This window comes from Dryobates pubescens, chromosome Z, assembly GCF_014839835.1.
Source record: "Dryobates pubescens isolate bDryPub1 chromosome Z, bDryPub1.pri, whole genome shotgun sequence".
Taxonomy (NCBI): domain Eukaryota; kingdom Metazoa; phylum Chordata; class Aves; order Piciformes; family Picidae; genus Dryobates; species Dryobates pubescens.
Window position 1 is genome coordinate 20,286,586 of NC_071657.1, and position 19,512 is coordinate 20,306,097.

General features: G+C 45.1%; 1 protein-coding gene across 2 annotated transcripts in view; it reads right to left on the reverse strand.

The window, feature by feature from the left end:
• The window catches only part of MAN2A1 (mannosidase alpha class 2A member 1), a 175,475-nt gene that overhangs the window by 35,528 nt on the left and 120,435 nt on the right, over positions 1–19,512 (reverse strand). For both annotated transcript variants that reach the window (XM_054178004.1, XM_054178005.1), the window contains exons 17-18: positions 13,711–13,844; positions 12,918–13,059 (exon numbers count right to left, since the gene is read on the reverse strand). In XM_054178004.1, coding sequence (XP_054033979.1) covers positions 12,918–13,059; positions 13,711–13,844 — 276 coding nt within the window. The remainder of the gene's footprint in view (positions 1–12,917; positions 13,060–13,710; positions 13,845–19,512) is intronic.

Below are 19,512 nucleotides of genomic sequence, written 5' to 3' on the forward strand. Positions count from 1 at the left end.
TCTCAACCTACCACAACATGTTATTATGTGTAATTTTATATTGGGCAAAGCAATGAAGCTCTTTTTGCTCTTGCTGTTTGCCTGCAAGTTTTCTGTCTGTGAAGCTAGAGCCTGGCCAGATCTCACTTTACAGATTAAATAAATCTTGCTACCATTAAACAATTAATGATTTTTGACCATCCTAGAGAAAATAAAGATGCAACATAACCCTAAGGCAGATTGTAAAAGACAGTGCTAAGGATTACATTTGTGCCTTAATCTCTGTATGCAATGTGTTCAGGCATAATCAAGTCTTCTTTGTCATTAAGAGGAGTGAAATGTAAAGATTGGAACTATTAAGATCTAAGTTCTTCTTTACAATGTTTGTTATCTCTGACCATGTATTATGCCAGCTCTGTTAGAACGTTGTAACTAGTTCAACTTAAGCTTTGTGCCTTGTACGGGTTACATCAGTCTGTTAGACACACTGCGCTACAGAACTTTTGCTTTTGTTATACAGCTCAGCTTTACCTTGCTTGCTTCTGTGTATGCAAGTAGTGTCCTGTATGGGATGAGAATAACTCCCTTGACCAGATTGCTCACAAAAACAAGAAGGGGGATTTGTGGGAATGCCAGCTACGAGCAGTGTGAGCAATCTGGCAGTGCAGGCCTAGAGCCTGACATGGTGGTAGGCCATGCTCAGTGTAAGCACAGAGCCAGCTATCAGTATGCGAAAACAGTGCTGTCTTGCAGCACTGTAACTAAAACAAGACGCTGGTAGCTAGAAACATAGCAAGTTATCTTGGGACAACAGGACATGCACCTGCATCAACAAACCTTGCGTGTCATCAGTAGTTGGACCAATAATCTATAATAGTATGACGTGTGGTCACTCATAGGGGACCAATGAGTCAGAACAGCCAAGTGATCACCACTACAAACAGTTCCCAGTGACAGACCCGGAAATTAGCATATTTTTTTTCATCTGGTGACCAGGTGGACTTTCTGTAACCAGGAAGTTCAGAGAAGCAGGCAGCTCTCAGCTGAGTTCCAGTTTCTCTTGCAAAGGAGGCAGGGACAAGTGTGGGTCAAGCCCATGGTCAGTTGCCCATAGAGATCCAGCCATGGTTACAACTCAGACGAAGACTGTTGTTAAAAAACTGTGGGTACCCAGACAGAGGTTGCATGCAAACATGTAGGTGTCTGGCTGCAGAAAGTATCATAGAGACTGGCACTTCCAATGAAAGGTGGTGGAGAAAACATGTTAGGTGTGAACAGGTGAGTGATCTGCTCAGCCTGGTGGCTGAGCTGAAGGAAGAAGTGACAAGACTAAGGACTACAGGGGAATGTGAAAGGCAGTTAGGCTCATCGAACAAGGCTCTGCAGACCTCCAGCAAAGGGAGGTGACCCAAGAAACAGGGGAATGGATAGAGGTCCCTGTTCTGAAGGAAACTCCTCATGGCCCCCCTCACCCTCCCAGCTGCCCTTGCACAAGTATGGGGCACTAGAAGTTGAAGATGAGGCAAATGAGAATATAGCAGAGATACCATCTGGGGGGTTGCCAAAAGGAAATCAGTCTCCTGCTCATATTAAGACTTTTACCCTTAAAAAAAGAAAAGGTGGGTAATTGTTATTTGTGATTCCCTTCTGAGGGGAACATAGGGCCCCATGTATCAGCTGGATCCCTTACATGGGGATATCTGCTGCCTCCCTAGGGCTGGGGTCAGAGATGTTACCATAAGGCTTACCTTGTCTGGCACAGCCCTCTGATTACTATTCCTTACTAGTTATGCCAGTGGGAAGTCATGAGGTCACAATCAGAAGTCCAGAACCAATCAAAATGGACTTCAAGGCACTAGGGAAACTGGTTGAAGGATCAGGGGCACAGGTGTTTTTTTAAATCAATACTCTCAGTGGCAGGAAGGAATACTGAAAGGAACAGGAAACCACGCATGATTGATAACTGACTCAGAGTCTGGTGCCACCATCAGAGTTTTGGGTTTTTGATCTTGAGGAACTTCATATGGCACCAGGTCTGCTAGAAGCAGATGGAGCACATCTGTCTCAAGAGGGGAAAAAAAGATCCTGGCACATGAGTTGGCAGGGCTCATTGAAAGGGCTTTAAACAAGGCTCAAAGGTGGAGGGACTTAAAACCAGGCACACTAGAGATGAGCCTAAGGACAGTGTTCAGTCTGCTGTTTCACTTGAGGTGGGAGATGGCGACAGTAATATCAGAATTGTCTGTGACAACTGGCAAAGACACACCACACAGTAAGGTCTTTTTAACCTGTTGCCCCGAAGCATGCTGTGAACACTGCAGCAAAGGCAAGGTTTAAAAGAGGTGAGAAATGGGCCTCTGAGGCAATAGCAGACAGGAGGGTAGCTCCCATGAAATGCCTTGGGGCAACAATAGGTGCCCCTGTAAGAAGGTAACATGGCCTGCAGCCCAGCTGAAGTGCCTCTACACCAATGCACACAGCATAGGCAACAAACAGGAGAAAGTGGAAGCTGCTCTGCTGCAGGAAAGCTACAACACAGTGGCAAGTACGGAAACTTGGTGGGATGAATCCTATTACTAGAGTGCAGCTATTGATGGCTACAAGCTCTTTAGAAGGGAGAGGAAAGAAAGAAGGTGTTGCCCTCTATGTAAAGAAGTGAATAGAGTGTCAAGAGTTGTCACTGAAGTATAGCCACAAGCAGGTCAAAAGCTTATGGGTAGCACTTAGGGATCAGGACAACAAACAGAAGCTTGTGGAAGGAGTTTACTACAGGCCACCCGAACAAGCAGAGTCTATTGAAGGAGTGTTCTTACTGCAGCTCGAGGAGACATTGTGATCACAGGCTTTCATCCTTCTAGGGGATTTTAATCACCCCAACATCTGTTGGAAAAGTAGCATGGCTAGCTGTAGGCAACCCAGGAAGCTCCTGGAGTGCCAAGATGACAGCTTCTTAAGACAAGAAATTAAAAGCCCTCCGCAAGAGGATGCATTATAGGACCTGTTGGTCACAAATGCAAGTCAAGTCATCAGGGATGTTAAAGTTGAAGGCAGCCTAGGCTGCAGTGATCATGAGCCAGTGCAGTTCAATGTTCCAAAGAGGTAAGAAACCCATTAGAAGCACAGCTAGGACTCTAAATTTTAGGAAAGCAGTTCTTCAAGGAGTTAGAAAATAGGACCCCGTAGGAAACAGCCCTCAGGGACAAAGAAGTGGAACAGAGTTGGCAGATCTTTCAGGATGTTCTCTACAGAGCACAAGAGACCTCAGTCCCCACATATAAGAAATTGGGCAAGGATGCCAAGAGACCACCATGGCTGAGTTGTGACCTGCTAGTCAAAGTAAAGGAGAAGCTGGGGCTACACAGTAAATGGAAGAAGGGATATGCATGCTGGGAAGAGTATAGGGACACTGCCTTGCTCTGAGGTCTGGAAGGCCAAGGCACAGCTTGAACTGAACTTGGCAAAGGATGTGAAGAAAAAGAAGAAAGGTTTCTACAGGTACATAAACCAGAAAATGAAGGCTAAAGAAAGTGTATGCCCCAAATAAGCAACAGTGGTGAACTAGTAATAATGGATGAGAAGCTTGAGATTCTCAACAACATTTTTTGCCTCAGTCTTCACTGCCAACCCCTCTCTTCATGGATCTCATCTTGATGGACCAGGGAGACAAAGTCCCTCCTACTGTAAGCAAAGACAAAGTGTGTGATCATCTGAGGAACCTGATGATACACGAGTCCAGGGAATCTGATGAAATGCATCCCAGAGTCCTCAGGGAATTAGCTGATGTAGTTGCCAAGCCACTCTCCATGATATTTGAAAAGTCCTGGCAGTCAGGTGAAGGCCCTGGTAACTGAAAGAATGGAACTATTACACACATTTTTAGAAAAGGTAGAAAAGGAAGACCCTGGGAACTACTGACCTGTCAGCCTCACCTCCATTCCTGGGAAGACCATAGAACAGATCCTCCTGCATGCTAAGGCACATGGGAGGACAGGGAGGTGACTCAAGACAGCCAGCATGGGTTTACTAGGGGCAAATCCTGACTGACCAACCTAGTGAATTTCTATGATAAAGTGACTATGTTGGTACATAAGGGATGACCTATGGATGTGATATATCTGGACTTCTGCAAGGCCTTTGACATGGTTCCCCACAACATCCTACTTGCCAAGTTGGAGAGATATGGATTTGATGGGTGTATTGTTTGGTGGATAAGGAATTGGCTGGATGGTCACACTGAGAGGGTGGTGGTGAATGGCTTGAAGTCCAGGTGGAGAGCAGTGACAAGTGATGTCCCTCAGGGGTCTCTACTAGGAGCTGCATCATTTAATGTATTTATCAACAATGGAGACAGCAAGATTGAGTGCACCATCTGCAGGTTTGCAGATAACACCAAGCTGACTGGTGCTGTCAAGACACCAGAAGCATGGGATGTCATCCAGAGGGACCTGGATAAGCTGGGGAGGTGGGCTCAGGTGAACCTCATGAGATTCAACAAGAGGTAATGCAGGGATCTGCACATGGACAGAACAATTCTCACTATCAATACAGACTGGGGGATGAGGTGACAGAAAGCAGCCCTGTGGAACAAGACTTGGGGGTGTTGACGGACGAGAAGCTGAACATGAGCAGACAGTGTGTGCTTGACACCCTGAAGGCCTGCACTGAATCAAAAGATATATGGCCAGCAGATCAAGTAAGATGATTCTGCTACTTTACTCTGCTCCAGTGAGACCTCACCTGGAGTACTGTGTCCAACTAGAGAAGAGTAGATTTAGATTGGACGTTACAAACACGTTCTTTACCATTAGGGATGTGGAACACTGCAACAGGTTACTCGGGGAGGGGGTTGGGGCCCCTCCCCAGAGATATTCAAAGTAAGGCTCAACAGGGCTCTGGGCAAGCTGATCTAGCTGAGGATGCCCCTGCTTACTGCAGAGGGCTTGGAATAGATGACTATTGGAGGTCTCTTCCAACCCAGACCATTCTATGACTCTATGATTCTCTGACTCAAACAGCCCTCAGGACAATGGTAGTAAGCACAGTCAATAATGAAATAATACCTAATGGTAACAAGTCAGATGAATAGACTCTTTTTTTTTTTGTAACTGATCAGAGAGTAAATATTTGATATTGCTTACTATCCCTTAACCTAGAGTGATATAATAGAGTTTGCCAATGAGTGACATATTTTAGAAACTCATCTTCTGAGTACGTATGGGATTGATCTTTTGCTCTTTTATTTAACTGCAGTAGGAGAAAAGCCTCTAATATCCTCTGAATGGCTTCAAACCAGTGCTCAGAAACAAGTTTCTCCCAGATATGTAACCACAGTACACCAAAAAGTGTTACCCTTAAACTTCCTGAGGACAGATACTGGGGGGTAGGGTCTCTGTGGACTTAGATCATAGAATCATAGAATCAATAAGGTTGGAAAAGACCTCAAAGATCATCAAGTCCAACCTGACACCCAACACCTCACAACTAACTAAACCATGGCTTCAAGTGTCACCTCCAGGGACGGTGACTCCACCACTTCCCTGGGCAGCCCATTGCAATATCTAGCAACTCTTTCTGTGAAGAACTATCTACTCACCTTGAGCCTAAACTTCCCCTGGTGTAGCTTGAGACTGTGTCCTCTTGTTCTGGTGCTGGTTGCTTGAAACAAGAGACTAACTCCCTCCTGGCTACAACCACCCTTCAGGTAGTTGTAGACAACAATAAGATCTCCCCTGAGCATCCTCTGCTCCAGGCTAAACAATCCCAGCTCCCTTAGCCTCTCCTCATAGGGCTTGTGCTCGAGACCTCTCACCAGCCTCATTGCCCTTCTCTGGACATGTTCAAGTGTCTCAATGTCCTTATAAATTAGAGGCCCAGAACTGCACACACTATTCAAGGTGCGGCCTAACCAGTTATCTTGAAGTCCTCCCTTACTATTGAAAATGGAGGCAAAGAAGGTATTTAATACCTCAGCCTTTTCCTCATCTTCAGTTACTGTGTTTCCCTCCAGGTCCAATAAAAAGTGGAGGTTCTTCTTGCCCCTCTTTTTATTATTAATATATTTATAAAAATGCATTTTATTGCCCTTCACAGCAGTGGCCAGCTTACATTCTAACTGGGCTTCTGCCTCTCTAATTTTTCTCCTACATGATCTAGCAACATCCTTAAACATATCACTAATTGCCTTCACCCCTTTCCAAAGGTGAGAAACCCTCTTTTTTCCCCTTAATTCCTTCAAGGGCTGCTTGCCCCTCCAGGCCAGTTGCCTTCCACACTGGCTCACCTTTTGGCATGTGGGAACTGCCAGTTCCTGTGCCTTCAAGAGCTCCTGTTTGAAGTAGGTCCAACCATCCTAGACCCCTTTGTTCTTAAGGGCTGCTACCCAGGGTACTTTCCAAATAAGATGTTTAAACAAGTTGAAGTTTGCCCTCCAGAAGTCAAAGGTAAGGGTTCTGTTATTGCTCCTCCTTATTTCCCTGCATATTCAAAACTCCACTATCTCATGGTCACTGCACCCTAGACAGCCTCCTACCATCACATCTCCCACCAGTCCTTCTCTATTTGAGAACAGCAGGTCAAGCAGAGCCTGACCCCTGGTAGGCTCACTTAACAGCTGCATCAGGAAGCTGTCCTCTATACATTCTAAGAACCTTCTGGACTGCCTCTGCTCTGCTGAGTTAAGTTCCCAGCAGATATCTGGCAGATTAAAGTCACCCACAAGGATCTGATGATCTTGAGACAGCCTCTAGTTGCTTATAGAATATTTCACCTGCCTCCTCATCCTGGTTGGATCATCTAGAACAGACTCCAAACAGGATGTCAGTTTTGTTAGGCCTCCCTCTGATTTTAACCCACAGGCACTAAATCCTTTCACCCTCAACCTCAAGTTCTGTGGTATCAAGAGATTTGCTAACAGCCAGGACCACCCCTCCTCCTCTTCTCCCTCACCTGTCTCTCCTAAAGAGCTTATAACCCCCCAGTGCTGTACTCCAATCATGTGAACTGTTCCACCATGTTTCTGTAATGGCAATTATATCATAGTTTTCCTGGTGGACCAAGACTAACAGTTCTTCCTGTTTGTTACTCATATTGCATGCATTGGTGCACATGCACTTCAGCTGGGTTGCTGATTTCTCATATAACTCTAGTTTATGTCTCTCTCTCCTCTCTGGAGAGACTGGTTTCCTCACCCAACCCCTTCACACCTAGTTTAAAGCCCTCCCAATGAGCCTGCCAACTCCAGTGCTAGAGCCCTCTTGCCCTTTCTAGATAAATTCAGCCCATCTAGGTCCATCAGGTCAGGTGCAGTAAAAGTTGCCCCATGATCAAAGAACCCAAAATTCTGCTGCTGGCACCATCCCCTGAGCCATTTGTTGATGGCATGGATTTTCCTGTTCCTCTCAGTGTACACCCCTGCCACTGAGGGAACTGAGCAGAACACCACTTGAGCTCCAGACTCATCAATCAATTGTCCAAGGGCCTTGAATTCCTTTTTGATTGTCCTGGTGCCCTTCTTAGCAGTATCGTCACTGCCAGCTTGGAGTATCAGCAATGGGTAATAGTTAGAGGGTTGGATTAGCTTGGGTAGTCTCCTGGTGATGTCCCTTACCTGGGCCCCAGGTAAGCAGCAGACTACCCTGTGGGATGGGTCGGGACGACATATGGGTCCCTCTGTTCCCCTCAGGAAAGAGTCCCCAACAACAATTACCCTCCCCTTTTTCTTTATGGCACTAGTCCTGATGGTTGGTGGGGACTGCTTTGCTTTAGGCATGCCCTTAGATGGTTCCTCTTCTGCCATCTAATCCACTTTGCCCTCAACTTGAAGGGCACATTTGGAGCTTAGACTGGCCTCTGCTGTGAAGGACAACAAAAAGTCCTTTAATAAATACATTAATAGCAAGAAGAAGGGCAGGGACAACCTCCACTCCTTGGTGGACACGGAGGGGAATGTTGTAACAAAGGGTGAGGAGAAGGCAGAGTTACTTAATAACTCCTTCGCCTCAATTTTTTCTAGCAGGACAGAATGTCTTCCAGACAGCTGGCCTGCAGAGCTGGCAGAAGGAGTTAGGGAGCAGCATAGTCTTCCTCTGTTCCAGAATGGGGTAGTTGGTGATCTGCTTAGCCACTTGGATCCCCACAAGTCCATGGGACCAGATGGGATCCATCCCAGGGTGCTGAAAGAGCTGGCAGATGTGCTGGCCAAGCCGCTCTCCATCATTTTTCAGCAGTCCTGGCTCACTGGAGACATCCCAGAGGACTGGAAGCTGGCCAACATGGTGCCCATCCACAAGAAGGGCCGGTTGGATGAGCCAGGGAATTATAGACCTGTCAGCCTGACCTCAGTGCCAGGCAAGATTATGGAACAGGTCATCTTGAGTGCAGTCACACAGAACTTGGAGGATGGCCAAGGGATCAGGTCCAGCCAGCATGGGTTTAGGAAGGGCAGGTCCTGCCTGACCAACCTGATCTCCTTCTATGATCAGGTGACCCGCCTGGTGGATGCGGGGCAGGCTGTGGATGTAGTCTACCTGGACCTCAGCAAGGCCTTTGACACCGTCCCCCACAGCAAACTCCTGGCCAAGCTGTCAGCCCATGGCTTGGACGGGAGCACACTGCGATGGGTTAGGAACTGGCTGGAGGGCCGAGCCCAGAGAGTGATGGTGAATGGTGCCACATCCAGCTGGCGGCCAGTCACTAGTGGTGTGCCCCAGGGATCAGTGCTGGGCCCCATACTAGTACTTTAACATCTTTATTGATGATCTGGATGAGGGCATCGAGTCCATCATCAGTAAATTTGCTGATGACACCAAGCTGGGGGCAGGAGTTGATCTGCTGGAGGGTAGAGAGGCTCTGCAGAGGGACCTCGACAGGCTGGGCAGATGGGCAGAGTCCAACGGCATGAGATTTAACACATCCAAGTGCCGGGTTCTGCACATTGGCCACAACAACCCCATGCAGTGCTACAAGCTGGGGTCAGAGTGGCTGGAGAACAGTCAGGCTGAGAGGGACCTGGGGGTGCTGGTTGATGGTAGACTGAACATGAGCCTGCAGTGTGCCCAGCCAGCCAGGAGGGCCAGTGGCATCCTGGCCTGCATCAGGAACTGTGTGGCCAGCAGGAGCAGGGAGGTCATTCTGCCCCTGTACACTGCACTGGTTAGGCCGCACCTCGAGTACTGTGTCCAGTTCTGGGCCCCTCAGTTTAGGAAGGATGTTGACTTGCTGGAGAGTGTCCAGAAAAGGGCAACAAGGTTGGTGAGGGGCTTGGAGCACAAGCCCTATGAGGAGAGATTGAGGGAGCTGGGGTTGCTTAGTCTGGAGAAGAGGAGACTCAGGGGTGACCTTATTGCTCTCTACAACTACCTGAAGGGGGGTTGTAGTGAGGCGGAGGTTGGTCTCTTCTCCCAGGCAAGCAGTACCAGAACAAGAGGACACAGTCTCAGGCTGCATCAGGGGAGGTTTAGGCTGGAGGTTAGGAGGAAGTTTTACACAGAGAGAGTGATTGCCCACTGGAATGGGCTGCCTGAGGAGGTGGTGGGGTCGCCGTCGCTGGGGGTGTTCAGGGCGAGGCTTGACAGGATGCTTGGTTGTATGGTTTAGTTGATTAGGTGGTGTCGGATGATAGGTTGGACACAATGATCTCGAAGGTCTCTTCCAACCTGGTTAATTCTATTCTATTCTATTCTATTCTATTCTATTCTATTCTATTCTATTCTATTCTATTCTATTCTATTCTGCAAGGGTAACAGGAGAGGGGAAGAGAGCCAGGATGGATTTCCCGTGCATCCCCTAACAGGGACCTGTATCCATCCCCCCATTTCTGGGGACACCTCCCTCAACAGGGGAGGTCTGTAAAGTCTGCTCCCACATATCTAACTCCCTTTCACATTCCCTTATAGTTTTAAGTCTTGCTACTTCATCCTTTAGCTCAGCCACAAGGATTGAGTAGAAAATTCACCTGGTCACACCTCACACAGGTGTTTTCTCCTGGACACTTAGACAGGTGTGGTCTAACTGGACTTCAGCAAGGCCTTTAACACCATCCCCCACAGCAAACTGCTGGCTAGATTGTCAGCTCATGACTTGGACAGCAACACTCTGTGCTGGGTTAGGAACTGGCTGGAGGGCCGAGCCCAGAGAGTGGTGGTGAATGGTGCCACATCCAGCTGGCGGCCAGTCACCAGTCACCAGTGGTGTCCCCCAGGGATCAGTGCTGGGCCCCATGCTCTTTAATACCTTCATTGATGATCTGGATGAGGGGATTGAGACAGTCATCAGCAAATTTGCAGATGACACCAAGTTGGGAGCAGATGTTGATCAGTTTAAGAGGGTAGAAGGGCTCTGCAGAGGGACCTCTACTGACTGGACAGATGGGCAGAGTCCAACAGGATGGCATTCAACAAATCCAAGTGCTGGGTGCTGCACTTTGGCCACAACAACCCCATGCAGAGCTACAGGCTGGGGTCAGAGTGGCTGGAGAGCTGCCAAACAGAGAGGGACCTGGGGGTGCTGATTGACACCCACCTAAACATGAGCCAGCAGTGTGCCCAGGTGGCCAAGAAGGCCAGTGGCATCCCGGCCTGCATTAGGAATAGTGTGGCCAGCAGGAGCAGGGAAGTCATTGTGCCCCTGTACTCTGCACTGGTTAGGCCACACCTTGAGTACTGTGTCCAGTTCTGGGCCCCTCAGTTTAGGAAGGACATCGAGACACTTGAACGTGTCCAGAGAAGGGCAACAAGGCTGGTGAGAGGCCTTGAGCACAAGCCCTATGAGGAGAGGCTGAGGGAGCTGGGATTGTTTAGCCTGGAGAAGAGAAGGCTCAGGGGTGACCTCATTGCCCTCTACAACTACCTGAAAGGTGGTTGTAGCCAGGAAGGGGTCGGTCTCTTCTCTCTAGCAACCATCACCAGAACAAGAGGACACAGTCTCAAGCTGCACCAGGGGAAGTTTAGGCTCGAGGTGAGGAGAAAGTTCTTTACTGAGAGAGTCATTTGTCATTGGAATGGGCTGCCTAGGGAAGTGGTGGAGTCACCGTCCTTGGAGGTGTTCAAGAGGGGACTGGACGTGGCACTTGGTGCCATGGTCTAGTCATGAGGTCTGTGGTAACAGGTTGGATTTGATGATCTTTGAGGTCTCTTCCAACCTTGGTGATACTGTGATACCCTCCATTCCAAGTGCCAGGCTCCAGCACTTTCTGCAGCTAGCAGCCTGGACACCTCTGTGTTTGTGCACCAGCTCTGTCTGGGTATCTACCATCCTTCTAATAGCCTTTGGCCAAGTTGTTACCATGGCTAGATCCTTTCAGGTAGGTGCAATTATGTTTAGGGGTTTTATTGTTTCTTGTTAAAAATATATATTCCACCTAACTACTATATTTTGTCCGAGTTACCACAGAGGCTTCTGTACTCTGTCGGCTGACCCAGCATGCGCAATCAGGCAAGAAGTCAGCTCTCTAGCCAAAATGGTGTTGCATGGCTCAATCCTGCCGGGTTTTAAATTTCCTACCGCTGATATCGTGATCACAAGTAGGTACACAAGAGGATGACCCTGCCGGTCCTTACTGTCTGCAGGGGACCTCTTGGCCCAAAAATCCCAGAAAAGAAACCAAACCAGAAATGTCTCAGCTCAAGCACACCGGTCCTGGTGGCGGTCCCAAATCAGCTCTCTAGCCAAAACGGCTAGATGTTGCATTATTCTGTAGTGCAGAGATTAGGATTGCGAAAGAACAAATATGGACATGTTAAAAGGCAATCAAGCATCCGAAGGCTAATTTAGTGTTGAGCACCTATGCAATAAGTACCTGCAAACATGGTGGTGTCGTTTATTCACAAAATCAAGCCAAAGGGAATTTGGTTTCCAGCAATGAAAGGCATGAAAAATGTGCTTTGGGTCTTGCGTCAGGTGTTTTCCACTACAACTCTGTTAAAGCATCAGCCTGTGTTAACTTTCTGCCTTAAAATGTTTGCTAATATTTTAATCAATTGAGTACAGTATTCATCTTTTGTCAGCAGAGACATTAATATGATGTTTTTCTGGAAAGAAACTGGGAAGTAGGTTTTGGTAATTTCTGGTGGGCTTTCCCCTTTTCCCTCCCAAGTATTCACTGCATTATTTTTCAAAACTGTAATTTTAAACTCACAACACACTACAGCAAAGAATAATACATCTTATGTTACTCATTATATGCCTTATTTTGACAACTACTTGCTAGCTTTTTCTGCATACTTCCTCATTCTGGTAGCAGTACAGAGTACAACTAACCTCTGTTTCCATCCCTCCAGACCACTCATCATAGCCTCTTCTGCTTCAGGGGACAGGACTGCATCCCTTTTGGAGTTCCTAATATAAATGGATTTTTCTTCTCAACGTATTCATTAGCATTTTCAAAGTGCTCCATTAAATTTACTAGGTATGATTTCACTTCAGAAGAAAGAAATGTTGATTCTTACACAGGGAAATTTTTGTAATTTATTTCATTACTCTACTCTTCAAAATCTGCTATTGTTTTCCTTGATAGTGATGTTAGGCTGTAATCTGTACACGTTAAGACTAGTGCATTCTACCCCAAAACAAACAAACATAACAAAAATCATAATCGATTTTAACACCTCTGCTACCAGAGCAGTACAGAACAGAACAAACCAATGAATTTTGCTGTTTCATCCTTCTTTTCCATCACATTTCTTGGGTGAGGAGTATATGGTTCTGACAATTTCTTGCTCATTTTGCCTTTTTTGTGATATCTCTCCTCTGTTTGTACTTTGAGACAGAATGAGAATGACTGGATCCTGTAGAGCAACTTCCATCTCTCTCCCTATAGACATATTCTAAAACTTGCCCTAACTGGAGAAATTTATTTCCTTTCTTCAAATGTTAGAATGCATGGTGATCTCTGAGTGAACGATTTCAGACAATCATGAAGGATAATATAATCTTAAACTTACCATTTTTCATGCTTGCAACACCTAGAGACTGAGCTGAATGAAGTGTCAAACGAACGCCAACATCCTGGATATAAGCCATTGTAGTCATAGGATAGATATTTGCTTGAACAGGCAATTTGCTCATTGTCAGTCTGGGCTGGATCTGCAATATGAACAGGAATTTCAATAAAATGCATTCTTTTCATGCGTTGTATTTTAAGGACTTTCTCAGTTATCCCATGTGCTTTATAGGCAAAACTTGCATTATTTGGCTTTTTGGAGATTGGATTTTTGAAATTATACCTTTGATGTACTTTTAGATCAAAGAACACCTTAAAAAAAAGTGAAAGATCTGTAAAGGGAATGTACCAAAAAACCCAATAATCACAATTACAGAATGAGAGAAATTACATTCTCCTCTAGACAGCAAGCAGAGAATAGATTCAAGTTAACAGAAAAGGATGTGTTGGCTTATAATGGGAACTTCTTAAAGTGCGAGTGGAATTCTCAAATGCTATATAAATTAATAGTAATATTAAAATTATTTTCATGTTTAAATATTCATTACACACTAGCTGGAAAAAAAGTAGTCTCTTACTCAGCAAGTATGGCTTTCAGTGTATTTTCAAAACTATTTGTAGCAGGGAGGAAAGAAAATTTTATTTCTTTCTTGTGTGCTGCAGAGTCCAGGTTAAGAAAATAGTCACTATATTTCATCAGGTACATTATCAACAGAGCAATTATTACCCTCCAAAAATTAATCACTTATTTCTAATACAGCAGCAAACATTTGTAATTAACAGACCATAATTACCTGATATCCATTAAGATCAGTATAGAATTTGTTTTGACTGTTTATGTCAGATGAAATCCTCATTGCAAGCTCACGATTATATTCTCCTCTAATATCCACAATATTGGAAACTTCAACAGACTGGCCTTCCAAACCTACATTTATAAAAAACAAACAAACAAACAAAACTTCCCAATAAACCAACCAAAAAACCCCCTAACCAACTAAATAAAAAAAAAACACCCAACAAACTCTCAATTTTTAAAAGCAATTGCCACAAGAGCAACTTCCATATATCTATGTGGCAATGCTGGGACTATGCCTCCAGAACACAATGATCTAACTTCGCTTTTCTAATCTTCCTTTTCCTTTTTATCTAACCAGATATTTGAAGCCAGGTAAGTTACGTAACATATTATCAATCAACATTTTTAATTCAGTACTCACTGAACACAAGTAATTAGTGATAAGAATCAGTGTGGGTTCTGGTAAATCTGTAGGAAATAGCACATAAATGTTAAGTGCTGTCTTCATCAGCAAATATGCGAGCAAGACCTAGCCATTCACTTTTCTCCTTGACTTTTATGCAGCTGTTGTCATTCACAGACAAGAATGAAATCACCAACTTATTGACAGACACTGTTCCACTAAGCAGGAAACTGGTCAGCTGTTTTAACCAAAACAAGGTGAATTTTCCTTATTGACAACCAATCAAGAAACCACACATAGATATGACCACAATTAAGACAGGGAAAAGATGCTTACTTATTAAAATAAGGATTAAGTATCCAAAGACACAAACAGATGTTAATTATTTTTTCTGCAGTGCTTTGCACTAAAAATTAAATACTTTCATAATAAATAACCTAACCTTTCCAAACATTTGGAGACAGTTTGGAGTGGAATCATGCCATCATTCAGCATGACCACTTCTACTCTCTCTGTAGTCTTATGGGACTAGGTGAGATGAAATTATATTGTGCTTGTCTGACAGATTGTAAACAGAAGACAGTAAAAGGTGACAGATTGATTAACCAAATTAGTCCTTTAAAACTTAAAGACAATATTTAAAAATCTCAGTTACAAGATCCAGAAGCATGCTTATCAATATGGGCTCCTGAACTGAATCTTCTGCAGAAGGACAATGTATCTTGAAATAAAATTCTTAGATTCCTAAGCACATGGACAGAGTTTAGCACAACCTCTTTTTTCCCTTCTACATAGTTTCAAGTTTTTTTAACAGTTACATTTGCAGGACTATTTCCTTAAGGACATCTTTACTCTGTCAAGTTACATAAAATCCACTCTGAACCTTAAAACCATAGAATGCTCAAAATGGTCACCTGCCTCAGTTGCCATGCTGTGATTCAATATGTAAAATGCATTCAAGATTGCAATTTTGTCACATGAAGAGGATATCAAGCTCTGTATGTTTCCTTATTAAAAAGAAAAAAATAAAGTCTGTATGCCACTTGCAGCAGTACTGGCAATTGTTAAATGTTAACTACAGTGGTAAATAAAAAATAAAAAATTTAAAGTTTCACATTGTTATTTTCCAGACGTAGTCTGGAAAACCTGCAAACCTGCCCCACTTAGTTGCAAATTTTTAAACTATTTTAAAGCAGGACTAGTAAAGCACAAATACATTGAACAAGGATTCAATATTGTAGTTTACAATTTTAAAATGACCCGACTATGAATTATTCTCAACTCTTTTCCACTACATCATTGTAATTCATTTTGCATTAAATTAAGTAAGAAGATTATGATCAAAAAATTAACAGCTAATTTTTGGCTTCCCAGGTCAAGAGGGGCAGGGATATACTTGTGGCTTCAATGGAGGACCATAAGGATGATTAGGGGACTGGAGCACATGACTTAAGAGGAAAGGCTGAGAGACCTGTGGCTTTTCAGACTGGAGAGGTGTTGCAGTTTGAGCTGGGTGCCCCCCTGGTGTGTTCACTTCCTGTGTCCAGAAGTCCAGCCCAGAGGGATGGACACAGGAAATTGTGTATTTCCTACCATAATTCTTTGCACCACTATAAGATCCAGTGCGGAGTCTAGCACGTTCTCTTTTCTTCCTCCTCCGCCAGCCGGTAACTGGGGGAGATGTCTCCTGGCTTTGGGCCTGGCTAGGCCCAAGGCCACGGGGGGATGGGCAGTCTCAGGCCTGGCCAGCTGAGACTAGCCCAGCAGAGGGAGGGGGAAGAAGGAGCCCTGAGGGTCTCGGGTGTACCCTCAGGTGGGATGGGATGCCTCTGGGTTTGCTTTGGGATCTTTCTTTGTCACTGCGCTTTGGGTTCTCTGTAACATTCACTGCTTTCTATTTAAACTTTCATCACTTTTGCAATCCGTTTGTCTGAGTGTTTTATTCCTGCCCGTGGTGGGGAGAGAGGGGGCTGCCTCAACCCAGCACATTCTTGGTAGCAGGGGATGGTTGTTGTGGGGAGGGGGTCTGCCTCTAAACCCACCACAAGAGGAGAGGCCTGAGCCAGGTTGGGGGGATGTCTAATAGCTGTATATAAACATATGAGGTCTGGGTGTGAGAAAGGAAGAGATACCTTCTTCTCAAATGCACCCTGTGACAGGAGAAGGGGAAATAGATGTGAACTACAGCATAGGAAGTTTCACCTCAACATGAGGAAGAACTTTTACTGTAAAGGGTCATAGAGCACTGGAACAGGCTCCCCTGAGAGGCTGTGGAGTCTGCTTCTCTGGACACTTTCAAGACCCATTTGGACACATTCCTGTGTGACCTACACTGTGCTCTGGCAGATGTGTTGGACTCAAAAACTCTCCAGAGGTCCCTTCTAACCTCTAACATCCCATGATCCTGTGAAAGTCATGCTGATATCAAAACTAGATGCCAATGGCAGGAGAAAAAGTTAATGTTCCCTCACTGATAAATTACTTAACAGAGCTGTCAAGTCTAAATATTTTCTGCTAAATATCAACAGAATTGTAAAACCGAAAGTGGAAAAAGCAGTTTCTTTACCAAAATCAGTAAAGAAGCTGAAGGATTTGGAAGTGCTATCAAGCAATTAGATGAGTCATACAATCATGCTTTCAATTCCCTGGCAAGCATTCAGGTCACAACAGGAGTATCAAATATTTACTTACAAAAATTTGAAATCTATGTATACACATATACATGCATTGGTGCTGTACACATCTAGTAAAATATCAAGAAATCTCCTTTTAATTGAAGCAATTGTATATACAAATTATGTGTTCAGAATCAGCAAGTCATTTTCACTGATAACTGAAGTATACTACTTCTGGGAAGCACTCAAATATAAGAAAAAGGAGTATTATGAAAAAATTCATTTTAAAAAACCCCAATCAACCTCATCCTAAGCAAAAAGAATTTTCACGTTTTTCCCTTCCCCTTTACTACAATAAATATCTTCTTAATCTAAGTTTCCTCCTTGCTAAGAAGTTTAATATACCAAAATACACACAACAAACTAACTTCATATTTTTGGCAACCCAGCACATCTTATCTAAGCTCATTTTCAATGTTAGCCATATATATTAAAAAACCACAATTCTAAATATTAATATCTTTCCTCAGGATCTTCAACAACAAACTGCCACACAATATCTTAGTTTGTATTCATAAGAAATATGATCCAGCATTTGATAGGGAATTACTGTATCAGATGAACTGGCAATGTTATTTTTGAAATGTAAAAGGAATATGGAAAACAGTAATGGAAACTTCCAAAGTACCTGTATCTCTGACATTTCTTTTTCACCAAAAGAAAAGAAAACAAATCCAACACACAACCAAAAAACACCAGTAAGATTTTTAAAAATACTTAGAAAATTGTGACACCTACAGTATGCTAATGTGTGTATACATTGTTTCAAACACTGAAAATACTAGCTAATGCTTGTGTATTTCAGAAACATTCCACTGAGTAAATACAAACACATGAATAACTGAGAATGTGAGTTCTGCTTCAATTACAAAAATATATACTTGAGCATGGGGGGGACCATGCGGCTCAGCTGGTAGAGCATAAGGCTCTTAATGGGAAAGCCTTGAGTTCAAGCCTGCAGTGGGCAGCAGTGTTCTCTGGGAAGCAATGTCTTCCCTTTTGAACCAGAGGAGGAAATAGAATAGAATAGAATAGAATAGAATAGAATAGAATAGAATAGAATAGAATAGAATAGAATAGAATAGAATAGAATAGAATAGAATAAACCAGGTTGGAAGAGACCTTCAAGGTCATCGTGTCCAACCTATCATCCAACACCACCCAATCAACTAAACCATGGAACCAAGCATCCTGTCAAGCCTCGTCCTGAACACCCCCAGCGACAGCGACCCCACCACCTCCTCAGGCAGCCCATTCCAGTGGGCAATCACTCTCTCTGTGTAAAACTTCCTCCTAACCTCCAGCCTAAACCTCCCTGGACGCACCCTCAGACTGTGCCCTCTTGTTCTGGTACTGGTTGCCTGGGAGAAGAGACCAACATCCACCTCACTACAACCACCCTACAGGTAGTTGTAGAGAGCAGTAAGGTCACCCCTGAGTCTCCTCTTCTCCAGACTAAGCAACCCCAGCTCTCTCAATCTCTCCTCATAGGGCTTGTGCTCCAAACCCCTCACCAACCTTGTTGCCCTTTTCTGGACATGCTCCAGCAAGTCAACATCCTTCCTAAACTGAGGGGCCCAGAACTGGACACAGTACTCAAGGTGTGGCCTAACCAGTGCAGTGTACAGGGGCAGAATGACCTCCCTGCTCCTGCTGGACACACTGTTCCTGATGCAGACCAGGATGCCATTGGCCGTCCTGGCTGCCTGGGCACACAGCAGGCTCATGTTCAGTCTACCATCAACCAGCACCCCCAGGTCCCTTTCCACCTGACTGCTCTCCAGCCACTCTGACCCCAGCCTGTAGCTCTGCATGGGGTTGTTGTGGCCAATGTGCAGAACCCGGCACTTGGATGTGTTAAATCTCATGCCGTTGGACTCTGCCCATCTGCCCAGCCTGTCGAGGTCCCTCTGCAGAGTCTCTCTACCCTCCAGCAGATCAACTCCTGCTCCCAGCTTGGTGTCGTCAGCAAATTTAATGATGATGGACTCGATGCCCTCATCCAGATCATCAATAAAGATGTTAAAGAGCATGGGGCCCAGCACTGATCCCTGGGGCACACCACTAGTGACTGGCTGCCAGCTGGATGTGGCACCATTCACCACCACTCTCTGGGCTCGGCCCTCCAGCCAGTTCCTAACCCATCGCAGTGTGCTCCCATCCAAGCCATGGGCTGACAGCTTGGCCAAGAGTTTGCTATGGGGAACGGTGTCAAAGGCCTTGCTGAGGTCCAGGTAGACTACATCCACAGCCTGCCCCGCATCCACCAGGCGGGTCACCTGATCATAGAAGGAGATCAGGTTGGTCAGGCAGGACCTGCCCTTCCTAAACCTATGCTGGCTGGACCTGATCCCTTGGCCATCCTCCAAGTTCTGTGTGACTGCACTCAAGATGACCTGTTCCATAATCTTGCCTGGCACTGAGGTCAGGCTGACAGGTCTATAATTCCCTGGCTCATCCAACCGGCCCTTCTTGTGGATGGGCACCACGATGGCCAGCTTCCAGTCCTCTGGGATGTCTCCAGTGAGCCAGGACTGCTGAAAAATGATGGAGAGCGGCTTGGCCAGCACATCTGCCAGCTCTCTCAGCACCCTAGGATGGATCCCATCTGGTCCCATGGACTTGTGGGGATTCAAGTGGCTAAGCAGATCACCAACTACCCCATTCTGGAACAGAGGAAGACTATGCTGCTCCCTAACTCCTTCTGCCAGCTCTGCAG